A 19,064-nucleotide genomic window follows, 5' to 3' on the forward strand; every position below is an offset into this window, starting at 1 on the left:
GAGCAATTTACTGAAGAAGATTAGACAGTCTTATTAATCAGTAATATTTACTTTCAAAGCATTTGATTTGGACTTTGAACAACAGGACTAATTTGTTTCTCTTCTAGAATCTCCTGTTTGTACAAAATAAGATCTCAATTTTAAAGCAGCAAAATTATTCAAAAATATTCAAAATCTAAGCCAAAAAAAAGGCTGAACACGTCTGCTACCTGGCTACAAATGATGAAACAAGAAAATGAACCCGTTCTCCACCTGCCTTAGTGACCATAAGAACCATTTAATTTTTGAGTCATAGAAGCAACAGTCAGCTCAGTTTAGATTACAAAAACTTTACAAGATTTTCCATTAGTTCAGATTGGATACTTTAAAAAAAACATACTGCAGTTTCTGAAGTACTGCAAAATTCCAGAGATATTACTGCAGCTTGCAAGACTTCTTGGCGCAAACATTTCAAGTACTGTTTGATTTCAGCAGCACATTATATATGCGAGAAAAACTAATTATATGATTAGTATTAAAGACAAACCAGAACTCACTTAATTTTTAAAGAATCTCACTGTACTAGCCACATAGCTACATATCACTCTTCGGAGTGTATTTCTACAAAAGTGTTTCCAAAGTTGGAAAAAAAAAAAAATCATTTAATTCTCACGTTTGAGTATCATGGATTTTGGATAACAGAGCTCCACAAATAGCAATACATGTGAATCAGTACATGAGAACCTAGCTAATTTAATCATGCTTTAACATCTTACAGGTTCTGATCTCCTAGATTCTTACAGGCAAATGAATGATTAAGCTTTTGCAGGATCTTGCCAATCCACAAGCATTTCTTTCCCATATCCACAGGAGACCAACTGCACATAAATAGTTAAGGCTCCTTAAAAAATAAATTAAACTTTAGCATCTGTAAGTATGAAAGACATTAAATATTAAAAATAAAGAGTTTTTTTTAAGGATTTTTCTAAAAAAAAAAAAAAAAAAAAAAAAAGTAAAATCCCTATTAATAAGTAACTGAAAAATGCAGGAGACAAAGCACAGTCTTGCCAGTCATAGATGATCAATCTAAACATACCATGCAAACATACCATGTTTTAGTATTTACGAAGAGTGGAGAAATTCATTAACAAAGCATAAAATAAGCCTGATACATGTACATTCCTGCCCTCCATTTGTAGAACAGTTGACAAACTAACTTTCAAACCACATGAGTATTTACTGATGCATCACTAGATCCACACTGCCCCTGCCAGCATCAATACAGAGATAGCAAGAGGGGAAGTATTTGTTTGGAATACTTATCCTTCCTCCATCAGGACCAAAGATCAGAAAAGTCTGAGCTCACAGTGACCAGCTACAATGGGAAATTGTAACTCCCATCATCTCGCATCTCCTTAACACTATTACTGTGAAAAAGGAGGAAGGGAAAAAGCCCTGGGAACTTCTGTTCTTGCTTTGTGCAAATCAACATTCCCTAATGGAAAAAAGATATTGTATATACTTGGTATATTCCCATCTAATCCCAGATAGACAACTAAGAAAATAACAATTGATTTTTCAAATCTCAAGAGTTGCCAAGGATAAGCGTTACAGAATAAAAAACAAAAAAGAGCTACAAAGGCCACAGAAAAAATGAACATGCCATAATCTACAAAAGCTTTCCCAGCACATCTGCACAAATTCTGGAAAACAAATGCACTATAACTACAAATAAACCATAACAGAAAGCAAAATTAGTTTCACAGAAAATTGTTAATACACCAGGCCACTAACTCACATGCTTGCAGAAGGGCAACAAGCAAAGCAACACTTTTTAATCAGCACTGACATACACAGAAAGTCACTGACGCAAGATGAGAATTTGAAATAATGGCTACATCCACTTCAACTGTTCTTCTACCAGGCTGTGGTGGTATGGGAAGCAATACTTGACAAAAATGAGAGCAACCAACAAAAGTTTACTAAAATTCACCTTAAAAAGATGGTATCTGCCATCGAGAACCTCTGCACTTGGTGTTACTTCCATAGTATTGTCTTCGGCCTAAGTTAAATAACACATTGCCCATTAAGATACCATACAAGTCTTAACTGATGGGCCGCATTGTGAGTGATGGTGGAGATACAGCCTAGCTGCAGCTACTCTCTGCCACTATCCACAGCAATTGCTGCTGAAGCAACACGGGAGCATTCTGGGCTTGGATTGGGGAGGGCTGGGGGGAGTCAGGGGCCAACTCTAACAAATGCACAGTAGCTGGCACAACAAGCTTACGACACACAAGCAGCTAACACTGAGGCGAGGGCGGAAAAAGCTTGTAGAGTATCACGAAAGTTGTATCAATTACCGTAATTTTATTTGTGGTTGAGGTAACTGGTAAAATTTCAAGACCCATTCGTATTCTCTTCTGTTTTTCACAGTAAGCTTTCCAGGTATCTTCATTGAAGCCATAGTTAAAATAATCAGAAAGGTCAGCCCCTGTAAACAGAACAGCATAAGTTTTTCAGATGTTATTAAAACTCCCTTTTTTTTTTTTTTTCCTATTTTATCTCTGTTTTAGCATCAAACCAGATTACCATTGATCCGAAAGATGCACTGCTGAAATGGACAATGGCTCATATGCTCATGGCTAAGACTAGAAGAATTCACAGAGTAGAAAAGCAGTATCGAGCCTAGCAGCCTGTCTCAGGGATCAAGACCAGACACCTACAGAACAGCACAGGCTATTGCAATCCTTATACGAGTTGCATGATTTTTGTTATCTGCTCCATGAAAAGCCACTCCTCCTTGCTTTTTCTGCATTTAATTGCTCATAATTTCCTCTGAAGCCTCCCAGTACTCAAGATACACAGTATATATTTCAAATACCAAACAATCCAAACACCAACTATCAACGGCTTTTCTGCCCCCAGTCTTTGCAGATGCTATTTGCATCACCAAAGCAATATACATAACACTAGAACAATAAGAGGTACTGCCAAAAATAAAAAATAAAAATACTGGTCTCAGAGAAGTCTAGCCAAACCATTTAAGCAGGCTGGTTTATGCTTTATCCTCTCTCATTCTGTCATATAGGGTAGATCAATGGCAATAACCTCCCCAGAAAAACATTTTCCCAAGCAGAGTTCAGGAAACACATCGATTCAAGGACAAATCTTGCAATTGCTTTTTGCTGATATTTATGTGTGGGACGTTGACTAAGAAATGTGGCATACCTATACACTCTGTGGCACAACACAAAAGCATCAAATAACTTATCTCCTTTCTGTAATATTGGACAGTATCTTCTATCTATAGGGTAACTGCTATACATAGTACATGGAAATTGTAAGTACTCAATATGCTTGTAACAAGCTGTTAACCAAAGCATTACCTGGCTTTCTCCAAGGTTTATCTTCTAAGGAATCTAGATCTACTTCAAGAAGTGGAACACCATTAATACTTCCTGCTGCATCTAGATCCACCCCTTTAACTTTTGCTCCTGTGAAGATAAGTAAGACAGTTAGAGCCTTCTGTCTCTACCAAGACAAGTTTTAACAGTCACAATATTTGAAATATATATATATATATATATATATATATATTTATTTAGTGAAAACTTCTGAAAGGCAGAACTACTTCCTTCATCCAAAACAATCCGGTATGTATAAGAAAAGACATCATAGTATCTGTCTCCTCCTCTTAAACACAAACATTTGGCAGAAAAATGCAGACCACAGGTGGTTCCTTTTTCAGCAGTTATTTAGTAGGTGTAACAGCTTTTTCAGCTGCTATTGTATCCTCAATACTTTAAGTCGATGTGCACAGATTTACCTAAAAAGTCAACATAAGAACTGAGCTTTTGGCACATGCAAAGAATGACTCAGTTGCTGGTGAGCCATGAAGCTTTGCGTTGGTGCTTCCCCTTGTCACCAAATCAGAGCTGTCTACCTGCTGGTCACTGCATTTTGCTTTTTCCAACACTTTAAAGACCTCCAATGGATCTTAAGTATCAAAATCACTTTTCATTCAGGGTTTTATAGGTAACAATATCTAAACAAGAAAACATAAAAGAGACAGGTGACTGTTTAAACAACTCATTCACTAACAGTCTAATCAAAATGAGTTTTTCACACAATCCTCTTAATGTGCTGTGTGACCTACTACTCTTACCTTGAACCCTAATTTTATATATTGCTAAAAATATACATGTCACAGCTCTCTGCAAATCATGCCACTCGAGACAAAAAAAAAAAAAAAAAAAAAAAAAAGTATGTGTATCCAGGTTTTAGATCCACTGAGGAAAAACAATGCAATGAACCTTCAACAGTTTAAGAGCAGCAGTAATTTTACATTTGTCAAATTTACTGTCATCACACCAAAATTTTCTGGTAGCTAAAATTACACACATCTGCATAAATGTGGCCTATGTTTCAGGTTACTGATTTGCTTGCATTTTTACTGATACTAGTGAGTAAATTTTTCTTACCAGAAGATCCATAAACTCGCCCTCCTGCCTTAATATTGAGATTCACAGGTGCCGCTCCATAGCTTAAAGAAATAAACAGAACTAAATTAGTCAGAGAAAACTCTTAAGACAAAATAAAAAGCAAACTTAACAAAACAAGAGTTAGCTAGACCCAGAAACAAACTGGATCTAGGTTCAACGACCATCTGGTATCTCTTATCTTTCCAAGCTGGTAACACTGCAGAAGTAAAGAGATCAGCCTAGGAGCAAGAGAGTGTACCTTTCCATGCTCAGTAGCAACATCTCCAACTAAAACAGTTGTGAAGCAAGTCCCAGTCACTCCTCCTGAGTTGAAAGGATAAAGGCCTTGATAGAAACAAGAGTGGACGGAACCAGAAGAAGAAAGAAAGGAAGAACGAAGTTCATTTAGGGATACACATGACACACTAATGAATAGGGTAAAAGCAAATTGAAAAGAGTTTAGATAGCAACCCTTCTCTACTTACTTTTTTTTAAAAAAAAAAAATACCTTTCCTGTTTTCATAATTATCCCATCTAATCTACAAAAGTGGAAAATACAAGCATTCCTCTAAAATGACCGAAAGTCTCTTTCAACATATTTTTAGCAAACATCTATCCTTTTGTCCAATAGTGGTGGTGGGTAGTGGAGCTGGGGGATATTCCGTCTTGTCCCATTACAGAAAAGGCCCCAATAAACTGAACACACATTTCACTTTCTGAAAGAGCAATGACAATCCAAATTGGACCAAGAGAGCTTTATTTATAAAAATGCAATCAGAAGTCAAGGCACTAAGGTAATTTAAGTCCTTTAAAAATTACAAAATAACATTTCCATGTAACTAGAAGGAAGTGTACAGTTTACAGTACAACCCCCCCATGCAGTTTATTTTTCATTTGTGACTGTGCTGCAGTGGAACAAAACCGACACAAAACATCTCTCCTTATAATCTGTCAAACTCTATCTGTATATGACTTTATTTTAAAAAGTCAATGTGTTTTTTTAAGTGATTGACAACTAAATGAAAAATAATTTAATCCTATATAGGAATTTGTTAAATTAAAGTTAAATGACGTTAAAATGAACAGCAATATTAAGGTTGTTTTAGAAGGGTGCCCTTCCATGAAGTTTCTATGATTTGCTAAAAAAAAAAAAAAAAAAAAAAAAAAAAAAATCCCCCAAAACTAACACTTCAAGAACTTAAAGAATTGCCATTTTTGATATTATATCTTTTTCACAGTTACTTTAGGATATGAAATCCTGTAAGCCCAAAAATATTATACACATTTCAAAAATGAATAAAGTTACCTGAATTCTACAGTTAAGAATATAATAACATGCATGAGTCAGATCTACCTGCAGTATATATAGAATTAAGCCATGGAATACTCCATTTTTGTAAGCATAAAAATTGCCAACATGAACAAGCAAACAATTTTTGTCAGAAAACTTCCATGTAATGAAAGATTATATTTCATATTTTTTGCTGAAATTAATGCTCTTCAGAGTCATTAAGTGAAAAAGAAACTCTATAAAACAAAACAAATATATAGCAAATAACAACAGCAAAAATTTCTTGTACAAGACAAATGCCTGAAGCATGACCTTGAAAAATTATCTCTAGGATCTTGTGGCTTCATCTTGCAGTACATTAAACCCTTATCCGATAACAGCATTAAGAACTTACACTTCTACTTGTTAAAATTGTACCCACCACAGACAGGACCAAGGACTCATGTTTTTAATGTTTTGTGTGTCTGTCAGGCTACAGTTTGCAACAAAAATATAGCTGTCAAAAATGTCCAAAAAATATTATGCAACCAATTCCCTAATCAAAAAAGGCAGCTCTCAACCTTACATTCTTCTTCAATGCATTTATTTCTCAAGACATGAAAATGAAGTGCATCTTACACAACATACACAGCTCATACAACTCATTTCATTTTTTATTTTTTTTCAAGCCACTGTTAATTAAAAACATTTTGCTAAAGTGATTAAAAACCCCATAAGGAGAATAATTTATGTATACCATTTATTGACAACTATTGAAAGCCAGAATTAATCTCTACGCGTAATCCTGAATGCTCCCTCAGTTAATGTTTGCAATTAACTTACCCATACTGAGAAGCTCCTGTTTTAATATCCCCTATGGTGACTTGAACATCATCTTCATCATCATCACTATCACTATCACTGTCATCCTCATTCTCTGTCCCCTTCTGTGGAAAAAAAAAAAAAAAAAAAAGAAAAAGTCACTGCCCAGACAAAGCGCAGTCACTTACCCACAGCAGAAAAAATATTCCAGACAAAATTCCCCACTGTGGAAATTTTGGAGAGAAAATCAACTTGGGAAGCTTTGTCTTAAATATAAAGGTATTGTTCTTCCCATGAACACATTTTTTCTACACTGAATTTATAAAAACTATTGATTAACCAGTCATGTACACAGGTGTCCTTACTATCTCATATAACTTTGCATCAGTAGAAAACTTGTGTTTATAAATTACTTGACAGAAGGAGAAGTTGTGGGATCACTTTAAACAGCACGAGTTAAGCACAGGAGTCCAGGGAAGGAAGTTCACCTGCAGCTGTGTTCCTCTGCAAAAACTTAACTTCAACTTTCTATTTTTTTAGACATGAATCATCTGTGCAGGGCACTCCCTCTTAGTCTATAGCTGCTTAGCTTTCTTAAAACACTTCGGTGAGGAACTGCATCAAGACCTTCATGGAAGTAAACCCTACCAAGCAGTTCACCCTCATGCAAACACTTGTGGAATCCTTCAGTTAAAGGCTGAGCCTAGCAAAGCCAAGGTGATGCTTTCCAGATGGACTGCAGTTACCCAAGTGTAGCTGCGTTCTAGCCCCTACCTATTACAGCTTCTAACTAGCCTGGTACACAAATTAGACAAAAATAAAAAGTTGCATAGAAAAGAAAAAGCTGCAGTACAGTTCACCCTTCCTATGGGACATTACTATAATCTACATAACAATACAGCTTTTTAAACCAGTATTTTAAAAGCGAGCTTACATAACAAAAACGAGATGACAAAATGCAAACAGCAAATATAATTTACATGACAATAATACATCTACATAGCAATAAAAATCAATGGCGGGCGGGAAGCCCTTGCAACTTTCATAAATATGTAATGATAGTGGATTTGGTAATAGTAAGATAACACTTTCAAAATATGAACTAATTCATCTTCCACTGAAACAGAAGTACCAGCTTTTCATACAACAGCCTTAAGCTGTTTCCACAGTAAGGTGAGGCCTTTTATCAAAATATGAACTGTCAATCTCATTTCTTGGTCCTTTCCTTCATCATTCTCACTACTGAAAACTTACAAAACAAACATATTATGCTGACTCTAAAAGGCTCATTTTTCACCTTGTGATCCGTATTTTTCACATAGTTCTGCACACACTTACTGTTTCTAATGTTCAAAGCAGAAAAGCAGCCAAAAAAGATTTCCTATCAGTGAGAAAAAAAAAATAGAGAAGAGTTTCATTTTCTAAAAGATTTCTTTGGAAGAAGACAGCTGGTTTGAAAGGTTTTACCTAAAGAAACTGGAAGTACTATGCATTTATTTTCTAAAACTTAGTTTAAAAAATTGAACTGCAGCTGGAAATTTCATTTCCTAATCTAATAGTTTCTACAGTTTCTATCTGTATCAAACACCTGTAAGAAAAAAAAAAAGGTCAAAGGCATATAGAAACATATAAATACAATTTATTTTAAAAATACATTTAAAACTACCGTTTTCACAACGCCATTTTCTGCAGCTTCCTCTTCAGTCCCAGGTGGAGGTGGAATGCTTAAAAACAAACAAGTTAAAACAGTTACTTATGCACTTACGAAACTACTGCTACTTCATTTCTGAAAATTGCTGAAGCTCCAACTATATTTTGCTTTCTTTCGCTTCATTTTTTTTCTAGAATAACTATATTAGCAGAATAACATTTAATTAATACAAATAACACTAACTGGATGCTTGTGGAATACTTGCAACTGTTCTACAGGATTGGAAAATCTTACTCTTTCAAAGGTGAACTGAAATCTCTGATAAGTTATGAAATGAGAATAACTGAGTTTTTATTTTTCTTGCAGACTGATGCTCTTCAAAGATAAAATCAAAAAAGCCGTTATATACTTGGAAGCAATGCAGTACTGAATTAAAATTTATTTGCATTGCAAAGTGTTCTTTCCCAAACAGAACAACTGAATGATAAATTTGATTATATTTTAAGTGTAGACTGAAAAGCATCAGGGTTTTAGAACTACTACTGGCTTGTTCGAGATTAACAGTTCTGTGAAATGTATACCAATGAGCTGACTTGCAGAACTGCTACCTACTGCTGTTTCTTACACAGCAGCACTTTAACTTCCAGGCTTGCACTAACGAGTAAGCAGGGAGCCATCTTCAACCAATATTCTGGCACTGAGGTTTTTTTGGTGTTTGTTTTTGACTCTGCGTGGGGCCAATAACCTCCAAACTTTTATTAAATAGGAACTGGAAGCTGAAGAAGGATTCTCATCCCATCTGATTCTGGCAATGTTATGTATCAGGAGCGTTATCTCTAAACTCAACCACTTGACCAACCAGTAAAATGACAGTCCAGTTACAGACAATGGGAAGTTTTGCTCAGATTCTATGTATGAAGAAAGTCAAAACCAAGAGGCCAGAGACCTCAGCCTTTAACAGGATAACTGGCATGCTGCTTTCTGAATTCCAAACACAATCTGTAAGAAACATAAGCTGTAATCTGTTGCCCTTTTAGTCCTTCAGTATTCCTTATTGAGGCAGACAACTGGGATCATCAGCCAAGCTAGACTGCAGGACAGCATTGATCAGGGAGAGAGTAAAACACCACTGTTTTCACAGATCCTTTTGATTGCCAGACAATAAATGTTCTTGAAAGGACAGTCATTGACAAAAGGTGTCAGGCCCAAGGAAAAAAAAAAAAAAAAGTAACTGAACGCAAAGAATCGACTGATATGGAATAGTTTCCCAGTGAGGAGTAAAAGAAGCAAATAAACAGACTGCAATTTTTTGGCCTGGAGAAGAGATGATTCATGGTGAATGGAACAGAAGTCTACAAAGCTACAAATGACACAGAAAAGGTGAAGAGGAAACAAAATTCACTGTTTCATACAAAAACTTACTGGAATCAAATAACTGCCTTTAACAGGTAGCTTAAAGTTGACATCCTCAGTAGTCAAGTGGTAGAAGTCATTACTGCTACAACACACTGCTCACCTCAAGAGTTGAAAACCTCAGCTGAGCGAATTTATGGACACACTGTCCATCAAGGGTTGTTTAATGTAAGATATCTCTAACTGAAAAATCCTTGCAGTCTGCTGGAAGAACTTACGGAAAAAAATATCTGCCTTCTCATATTGCCTTACCATTTTATTTAACTACCATTACTATCAAAAACTTCCATAGTTTCTCAAATCTGAGAAATTACGAGAATACTTTTCTTACTCAGTATTCAAAAGCTGACTCCTGCTTCCAGGCAGCCCTTGATACAAACCTCCACCAACTTCAAATTCACTATTTTTTCAAAGCCACATCTCCGTGGTGTCTCTCACACAGCTCCTAATGCCTCAGGCACATTCCCCAAAACATTTTCAGAGTTTCTTCTGCCTTTCTTTCAAAGGCCCCCTTACTAAATTATCAAATAAACAAAAAAGAAGTCGAGGAGACGTCTATGAAAAGCGCATATCAAACTGGCCAGTCCTCCCTGCTTCCTTGTATTCTTCTTTCTGTAACTAAGTTGTAAGCCCTCTGGGAACATGCTGCCCTTTATACTTAATTTGTAAACCACCTAGCACAAATGAAGTGCTGTATCACGACGGTTATGGATTATAACTGAGAATTCAAAGCACAATAATTGCAGAAATAAAAAGTTCTGTTGGCACTTAGTGAAGAGATACTGATATATATACAGTTAAAACCAAAACTAATCTTCATATTCAAGTAACCCAACCGCCTGGGTAAAACAGTTGCACAGAAAAGCCAAATCATTCTAGCAGACCAGATTGTCTAGGGGGGATTTTGGAGACACCAGTGTTAAGTGTTGGGGTGCTACAGATTTACTAGCAACTGGGAAAACACGTTATTAATGCAATGCTTTGCATAACCACGCTACAGAATTTCTGGTTGTCAAGATACACACCTAGACTTGTCCTCTTCTGCTCTCTCCACTTCATTTTCATCTAAGGTAAGAAAAAAGAAACACACTGGTTAAGAATTACACATTTAAAGCCCTCCGAACAGCAGGTATGTGGCCAAGCATATAATTAGGCAACTCCTGAGTCGGGCAAGCAGTAACTTTTCTGGCAGGTCGCTAACGCCACAGCTGTGGCAGGAGTCCCGCTTCGGACCCCGAGGCCTGGCAGGCCCGGGGACGGCACTGGCAGCTGAAGCGAGGCCGAGCCCCCCGAGGAGGCTCTGCAGGAGGGCAGCGGCCGCGGGGCTCCCGCCTCTTCCCGATGCCTTTGGGAGGGCTGAGGAGCCCCGCGGGGCCGCAGCCCCCCCGCACCGGGAGCCACGCGGAGCCCGGCCTAGCGCGGCCTGCGCGGCCCCGGGGGGAAGGAAGGAGGGCGGCGGCGGGGCCATGGCGGCGGCGGGCGGGGGGAGCCGCCGGGCGGGCGGGCCGGCCGGGAGGAGGGGACTGCGCGGCCACGGCGGGACCGGGGGGCGCTTTAAAGCGGCGCGACGCGGCGCGGGCCAGGCCCGGTCGCGCGGGCAGGTGCCGAGCCGGGCGCGGCCTCCCCGCGGGCCGGGCCGAGCCGGGCCGCGCGGTGCCGGGCGGTACCGGGCCGGTGCGTACCGCCGTAGAGCCACTCCTCCTCCTCGTCCCCCGCGCCGCCGCCGCTCGACTCCGCCGCCAGCCGCTCCACCTCGCCGCTAGACATGGCCGCCCGCCGCCGGGCGCGCAGGCCCCACGGCGCACGGGCCTGGCCTCGCGCCGGCCTTCCCCCGCGCCGCCGCCGGCCCTCCGCGGGCTGCGGCCGGTGAGTGCGAGCGCCCGCCCGGCCGCGCGGGCCTCCGCCGCCGCGCTGCGAGGAGCCGCCGCCGCCGCCGCCTGCTCGGCGCTTCCCCTCCCCCGGCGAGTGAGTGACACGCACAGGAAGCGGGCCCGGCCCGGCCCCGCGGCGCCCTGGGCACGGGCACGCGGCGGGCGGCCCCGCACGGCCCGGCCCTGCACGGCCCGGCCGCGCTCACCTGCGCCGCCTCCCCGCGGGGCCGCCCGGCCAGCCGGGCCCGGGTTAGGGGCCCGGCACCGCACGGGGCCGCGGGCCGCGCTGCCCCGCCGCCGCGGGCCGTGCCTCACCGCGCTCCGCGGGCCTCTCCTCCATTAAATCCCCCCCTCATTTTTTTTTTTCTCTAAGCTCCAATAGGAATTTAACATCCACCCGTGCGGCGACAGAAAGCTGTGCTGTAACTGTGCCTTTCACTGTGTCTTTCACGCTCTGTCTTAAAAGCAGGGGGAAGTTTCAAGCAGTTTTTATTGGTGGCTTATTGGCCTCTCGTCTGCGAGCGAGCGCTGCGTCAGCAACTGCAACGCTCGCTCTAACGGCTGAACCGCCGAGAAGCGGCGAGAGCGGCTGCAGGGACAGCCGGGGCCGGCACGGCCTGAGGGTGCTGCAGCCCTGGGGCGCCTACGGTCTCGCGTGTGCCATAACACTTCATGCAGGCTGAGGCGAATATGCTTTACAATTAACTAGGATTTTTATCACTATTTTTTTTTTTAATACACGAGTGGAGTCAACAAAGGTGTTTTTGCTCCAAAACATTTCCAGGCATTTGTCATAAAGCAAATGCAGGGAGTTATACACCATACACAACATCTGTATTTACCTTTATTTCTGCTCCCATTTTGTTTACTTGATCATGTAACACTCTCCTGACCTTAGCCTTGTATTAGAGGAAGCACTAGAACTTTCTGTATTTTGCTGCTTTTAATTGTGCAAACACAAGGAAGAGGAAAGAAAGTTTTGTTGAAAGCACCATAAATACTGGGAGAAATGAGGTGTAGGTGCAGAACACAGATTTTAACATGTCACACAGAACCACAAAGCAATTGTGGAGAAAGACTGTGCAGAAAGACTGCAGGAAAAGTTGGAAATACAGGCTTCTCCCAAGTAAATACCAGCTCAGGCTGAGGACAGAAGACAGCTCTTTTGTAAGACTCATGTAAATCTTAATTCATGGGTTACCCTACAGAAACACAAAACAGCATTTCAAGTGTATGGGGAATCTTTAGTACTATTTTTTAGCACAAAATATTAAGATTTGCACATATGGTAAAATAAACTATAAAAACTATTAAGGAAAGTTTTCTTTGCAATCTATCCACTATGCTTTACACTGATTGACCTTATTTTGTCTTCTGGATAGTATTTTTTTTCGATACTAGAATATGCAAAACTAGTTGCATGCTATACTGTGTTAAGTAAAAAGCCATTTGTTTTCTTGAAAGAACATCTGCTTTGACTGTACAGCTTAAAACAATTGAATTAAAACTTTTTAAACAAGATACTATCCCTCAAAAGTTGGACAAACCATAACATAACTAGTTTCTGTCTGTAACACTCAGGCATAAAGCAAAAGCTCAGAGATTTAGAGATAATTCTGTTTGAGTGTAAGCTCAGAGACTCAGTGATAAACTGTCACCAATCCTTTCTTGGCATTCATTTTCCAAAGCATAATAGTCCAGAGAACTATGATTTTTTCTTTCACATCATAAAACACTGAACCCAAGGTTAAAATAACAGATAGGGTTTGGAACAGCATGGAGTTAGGATTTGGAAGAGGCATCAGATGTAGGAATGTGCGTTGGGTAGACTAGAAGGAGAGAGTTTAATTTAATTAGCGGAAATCTAATGATCCCACATGAGTAATGTTTTTCAATGTTCTGAAACCACCTGAACTATCAGGGGCCCTAAGAAGGCCAGTTGAGATAGCAACAGAGTCATAAATCATTATCTTTATATCATTTTGTTATGACTGATAACGCCACTAAACACAAGGAAAAGTATCCTCCAAAATCTGTGGTAAGGAGGTTGCCCAGGTGAAATACGAGGTAGAGCACTGATCTGCAAGCACGTGAACTGTCTGTCTTCTGAGGAGAAGAAAGTGAAATGCAGATGCGTATTAAGGCGTTTTTCTAGTTAGAGTTTACTTTGTGATCAAGAGCATTTGAAGGGAGAAATATATTAAATTCATTTCCTGGCTGTTTCCAACTGTAAATAATAAAAACTGGTTATAATAAAAGAATATTGTGGCCATGAGCCACTGGATTGGTTAATATTAATACAAGAAATGTAGAATTACAGGACAGGGAAGGGTGATGGGAAGTTTCACATTTCCGGGGCTGAACGATTTTAAAAGGAGCACCAAAATGGTGCAAAATGGCTTTTCTCAGTGTAACAAAGATACCATCCAGCACAGTAGTAAACCCAGACTAGAAAACTTGCTTAGGGTTTAGAGTTTTTGCTAGGGAAAACTCTAACTTGCATTGGAGGAAAAGAAAGCAAAACCGAAAGCCCCCAAGCGATGACAGAACCACGGAACAAAACGATGGATGTTTTTCTGTTAATGACAAGGCTCAAGCACCTGGCCAGGACCATTCGCTCCTGCAGATATCGCATCCCCTGCTGTGCGTGGTGGTGGCATGTGAAGAGCCGCACCGGGGAAATGTTTTCCCGTAAAATATTTACTTGGGGGGTTGTTTGTTTTTGGAGTCCGTCTGAGGCAGACCCCGCGCTCTACTCGCGCGCTCCCACAGGCGCCTCCTAACTGCGCACGTCGCTTCCCGCAGCCCAAGAGCCGCCCCCGGAACCGCCCCCGGAGCCCCAGCCCGGCTCCCTCCGGCTCCTCCCGTGGCTCCCGCTCCCTGGGGCCGCCCGGAGCAGCCCCGGCCGTTACCACGGCGCCGCGCGGGGGGCGGAGCCTGCGGCAGCCCCGCCGCCCAATGGGGGCCCGCGACGCCATCGCGGGGCGCCGCGCGGGCACGTGCGCCGTGTTGTGGCTGTCAGCGCGGCGGCCATGGCGGCCCCTGCCACCTCCTGCCCGCCGCCCGCGGCGGGCCCCGACGTGCGGGCCGCCTGTCGCCGGGCCTGGGAGCCCGTGCTCGCCCTCGCGCCGCGCGCCGCCGTGTTCCTGGACGCCGCGGCTGCCGAGGCGCTGCACTGGGGCGGCGGCGGCGCGGGGCGGCTGCTGGCGGCGGGTGCCCTGGCCGTGCGGCCGCTGCCCGATGCTGCGGCCGGGACGGCGGCGGGGGCGGCGCGCGCCGTGTTCGTGCTGAGCGGCGCGCTGCGGGGCCGCGCGGCCGCCGCCGTGCGCGCCGTGCTGGCGCGGGGCGGCGTGCGGCGCTGCGCGCTCGTGGCGGCCGCCGAGGCGGAGGGCGCCGGGCGGGACGAGCTGGAGGAGACGCTGCGGCGCTGGATGGGCGAGGGCGGCCGCGCCGAGGTGCTGCGGCCGCCGCCGCTGCTGCTGCTGGCGCCCGTGTCGGCGGAGCTGTGCGTGGTGCCCGCGCTGCCGCCGCTGCTGCCGGCCCGGCAGCGCGAGCCCGGCGCGGGGGCCGCCGGCGAGGCGGGCCCGGGCGCGCCGCCCGCCGAGCTGCGCGCGCTCGCGGGCGCCCTGGACGCGCTGCTGGGCGCGCTGGGCGCGCGCGAGGAGAGCTTCGCCGTGGGAGCCCTGGGCAGGGCCCTGGCCGCCGAGCTGGCGAGCTCCGCGCCCGCCCGCAGCCGGCGCAAGGCGGCCCCGCACAGGGCCTCCCTCGTCTTCATCGACCGCGCGCTCGACCTCGCCGGTAAGGACCCGCTGCGCTCCGCGCTCGTCCCGCCCTTATCCTGCCCCTTATCCCCGTGGGCACCAGTCTTGCCTTGGCCTCGGTGGCCCTTCGCGTGTCTTCATCCCACGGCTGGTCGTGGGCACCCAGAGCGAAGTCCCTGCTGGCAGCGGGAGGGTTCACTTCTGCTCCCAGTGCTTCGCTGTTAGCTGGGGACCTTAGTTGTGCCCAAGGGTCAGGCCCAAGGCATGAAGGAAATGTCCTGTTTATGCTTTGTGGGTTATTATGAACTATGTATGTATCCTGCTTACCACCATTTGCGTTATGTCTATGTGAATAGCTATACACCTGTGTATTATGTCTGTACAAATAGCTGTATATCTATATACTATGTCTTTATGAATAGCTATGCACCTGCATATGCGCTACCTAGACAGCTCTCTGTGCCTGTATGTGTTGGACTCAGTTGTACTCAGTGATCTTGAAGGCTTCTTCCAGACATAATGATTCTATTCTCTAATTCTGTGTATGCAGACATTTATTATACCTTAGCTATTATACTTGAGGTGCTGTTGAGGTGTGTGGCTGGCACCTTATTTTAACTTGGAAACGTTATGTTTCAGTGAAAAAAATACAGGGTTGTTTATGCAACATCCTTGTGGCAAGCGAGTGTGAACCATATGGTTAACTTAATACGATGGATTTATTGAAGTGTGATATGTATTTGTGGTTTGCAGTGTCAAAATAGAGCAGGGTTGTTCAAGTAATAACCAGCTGCAGGTGAGAGTCTTTGAGGCAGACTTCCTCATTTGGGGCTCACTTAAAACAACAGCTTAAATTGCCCCTCTCTGAAGAGGAAAGTTTTGGGATGTGATTTGTAAGTATCTTACTGAGCTGCATCTTGTGCAACATGTGGGTTGTATATAAAGGGAAACAGCTCTGTATACATGAGCTACCGTAATGCTTTTGTACTCCAAACACCTGAAAGTGCATTAAGTATAGATGCTGGACTACACTTTAAGTGCTATTTTAAACCAGGTGCCTTTGAAAGATGCAGAAGAGGTTGTTGGGAGGCAAAAGTTTTCTACTCTCTGGAGACCCAGAGAGAGCCCAACTTCAGAGAAGCTCTAGATGATGTCTAAAGGGGACATCAGCTAAAGCTGATGTTAATGGATTTCTGATCCTTTTGTGTTTCCCATGCTTATTTAGCACAGGCTAACAGCTTCAGTGGCACCAATTGTCTTCAGTTGAAAAGGTCAAAATATGTCAGAAATGACTTTTCTGGTGCCACAAGTTGCAAACAAGTCCAACTATAGGAAAATGGTATTTATGATGCCTAAGTGCTAAGACGTTTCCACTTTAAAGAACAAACTGCAGAAGCATTTATAACATTTTTGTTAGGCACCTCCAGTGCCAATTTCCAGAAACTATGTTATCTTTGCTTTGATATTTATCTTGAATAAACAAACAAACAAAAAAGCCCCCCAAAACTAGCAGTGTACAAAATGGCAAATTTTTCTATCCAAAAATCTGAAGGCATTTAAGTGCCTGCCTCTAGGTTCTGCAAACCAAAGAATCTTCTCTGTAGTATCTTTCTAAATTTTGTATTGAACTCTATTGTTTTTTCTTTCCCATCATTGCTATTTCTGTTGCATATTATGGACAGAATGAAAAATTCAAATGACTTTCCCTTTTCTTTTGTATAAGATTTGGATGGACTGTTGCAAGGTTCTTTTAGTGGCCTCCAGTCTTGCATTTACTGTACAGTACTCTGGGTTTGGCGCAAAGACTGCTTCTTCCTTCAGTGTGGCATAGAGCCTTACAGATAAGGTGCTGCCCTAGAAAGTGAAAATGTGTTTATCCCATGGATACATCCCAGAATTACCACTCTGACTAGTTCTTCAAATCTGAGTGTTTAAAACTTTGTGACTAGTGCTGCCCCAAGACTTTGTGGATGTTTAGAACTGCTTTTGTTTGCTTGCTTGTTGTTTTGAAGCTTTTGAAGTTTTTGCTTTGAAAAGCTGGAGTGCTGGTCTAATAAGCTAAGCTGTTTGAGATCCAAGTTGACTTTAGGATCTTAATTCCTTCTCATTTTTCTGCTCAAATATTTGCACCACTCAGTATTTGCACTATGATATCATATTTTAACTTCCTTTGTACATTTCTGAATCATCACCTTGCCAGCATTCATACCTCTTATAAAGCATTGTTTTTCTGGCTTCTCAGGCTTTCTTTTCATTTGTGAACCTGTTGATACCGTTCAGATAATGGTTTCAAGGCATTTGAACAATTGAACTGTTGCAGTCTCTGGATACTTTGCAGGAATTGGGATATAGGCTCTTGTAAGCACAAGAAATAGTGCTCTGTTTGCTGGGTGCCTGCAGCTGGCTTGGAAATGGGTTTTAATAACGAAGAAAGGAATGAATATCAAGGAGAGAGTGGTGCCTGTGTAACTACTGGGAGATTTGTAGTTTTGAGTGATATTCTTGTATAAATGTCATGAAAATTGGTCTAGAAATGATATTTCTCTGCCTTCAGCAGTAGCACTTCTATATTCCATTGGCGTTATTGGTTGTGTGGGTCTAAACTGCAGGAACTTTTCTCCACAGCCATGCAATATTGCAAACTCAGGTTTAACTTTCTGCATCATCTTCCTTACTGCCATCCAGGCATCTTCGTCTCCTCACACTCTTGCACTGGGTGCAATATTTTCAGCCTTTTAGCAGGTAGAGTAGATACTGTTCCCTTTCAGTTCCTTGGAGCAGACAAGAGAGTAGGGACTGGACTCTTTTTGTCCTACCACATATGCTGTACATAGAGAAGGATAAGTCTGAAAATCAATAAAGACCTATGTCTTGTAAAGCCTAGTTCTGATCAATTCTTTTTCAGGCTATTTTTGCTTAAAATTATTAGTTTGTACTTGTCCGTAATAGCTTTTTTTTTCCTCTTACATTCTGTCATGTTTTAATTGTGTCTGCTTTATTCAAGTTCTTTGTAATCCATGCAGAATCTTTTAAGTTGAAGCCACTGATGGATTGACACTACTGTGGTGTTTTTTCTTAATGAAAAAAAATTTAAAGCTTCAGTAAATGGCATATCATGAGGTCTTGAAGACATAAATTCTGAGGACTATATAATTCAGTAGTCTTCTATTTATGAACAAGACTGGATTTTTGACGCAGAAGCCAACCAATGTTTAAACTAATGAGGATGTAGACATCAGGTGTAAGGACTGATAGAAATTGGAAGTTTTCAGGTGGTCAGGGTGCAGGGTGACCCTGTGGGTCAGGGTGCAGGCTCTGCAGTGAGGTGCCTTGCAAAGATTCTGTTTCTATGCAGCAGATCCACAATTTTTATAGTAGCTTTTAAAACACTTAAGATGTTAAATTTGTGACAGCAGCTTCAGAGAGAAGCAAACTAACAGAATTGGGTTTGCGTATTAGAAGAAAACGTGGAGTGGTTATGTGACCGAAAGGGACATGGAAATGACATGAACCTTAAGCAGATGCTTAAGTGTTTCTTATCTCCACATTTACTACTCTTTACACGTCCTAGCTTGCTGCCTGTGGAAGATGGGGAACTTATCTTAGGTTTTTATGGCAGCATTCTTGTGCTGCTGCGCTCTGCTATGCACTACCAACTGCTCTTACAGGGCTATAGGGTTTTTCTCTCAGCTTCGATAGCCAGCCTGTTGACTCCTTTGTTGGTCCCTTGTCCAAAGCTGAATATGGATCTGTATTTTGGCAAGGTAAGAAGATGTTCTGGTGATCTTTGAGTGCCTTCACAGTGGTTCCTGA

The 19,064-nt window shown here is 42.6% G+C and overlaps 2 protein-coding genes across 5 annotated transcripts in view; one reads left to right on the plus strand and one right to left on the minus strand.

Annotated features, from left to right (window-relative positions):
• Window positions 1-11,441, minus strand: part of FIP1L1 (factor interacting with PAPOLA and CPSF1) — a 38,615-nt gene extending 27,174 nt beyond the window's left edge. The window contains exons 1-8 of one of the 4 annotated variants that reach the window (XM_088524708.1): window positions 11,302-11,441; window positions 10,645-10,684; window positions 8,222-8,279; window positions 6,577-6,680; window positions 4,464-4,525; window positions 3,369-3,476; window positions 2,343-2,473; window positions 1,973-2,041 (exon numbers count right to left, since the gene is read on the minus strand). In XM_088524708.1, the coding sequence (XP_088380834.1) occupies window positions 1,973-2,041; window positions 2,343-2,473; window positions 3,369-3,476; window positions 4,464-4,525; window positions 6,577-6,680; window positions 8,222-8,279; window positions 10,645-10,684; window positions 11,302-11,386 (657 nt within the window). In that variant the 5' untranslated portion in view covers window positions 11,387-11,441. Of the gene's footprint in view, window positions 1-1,972; window positions 2,042-2,342; window positions 2,474-3,368; window positions 3,477-4,463; window positions 4,526-6,576; window positions 6,681-8,221; window positions 8,280-10,644; window positions 10,685-11,256 lie in introns of all 4 variants that reach the window. The other 3 variants (XM_088524709.1, XM_088524710.1, XM_088524711.1) reach the window with 3 other exon arrangements.
• Window positions 11,442-14,522: 3,081 nt separating this feature from the next.
• The window catches only part of SCFD2 (sec1 family domain containing 2), a 179,356-nt gene continuing 174,814 nt past the window's right edge, over window positions 14,523-19,064 (plus strand). The window contains exon 1 of the mRNA XM_088524794.1: window positions 14,523-15,288. Coding sequence (XP_088380920.1) covers window positions 14,523-15,288 — 766 coding nt within the window. The remainder of the gene's footprint in view (window positions 15,289-19,064) is intronic.

The sequence above is a fragment of the Tinamus guttatus genome, unplaced genomic scaffold (genome assembly GCF_059628265.1).
Source record: "Tinamus guttatus ecotype Peru unplaced genomic scaffold, ASM5962826v1 Tinamus_guttatus_pri_ptg000213l, whole genome shotgun sequence".
NCBI lineage: Eukaryota > Metazoa > Chordata > Aves > Tinamiformes > Tinamidae > Tinamus > Tinamus guttatus.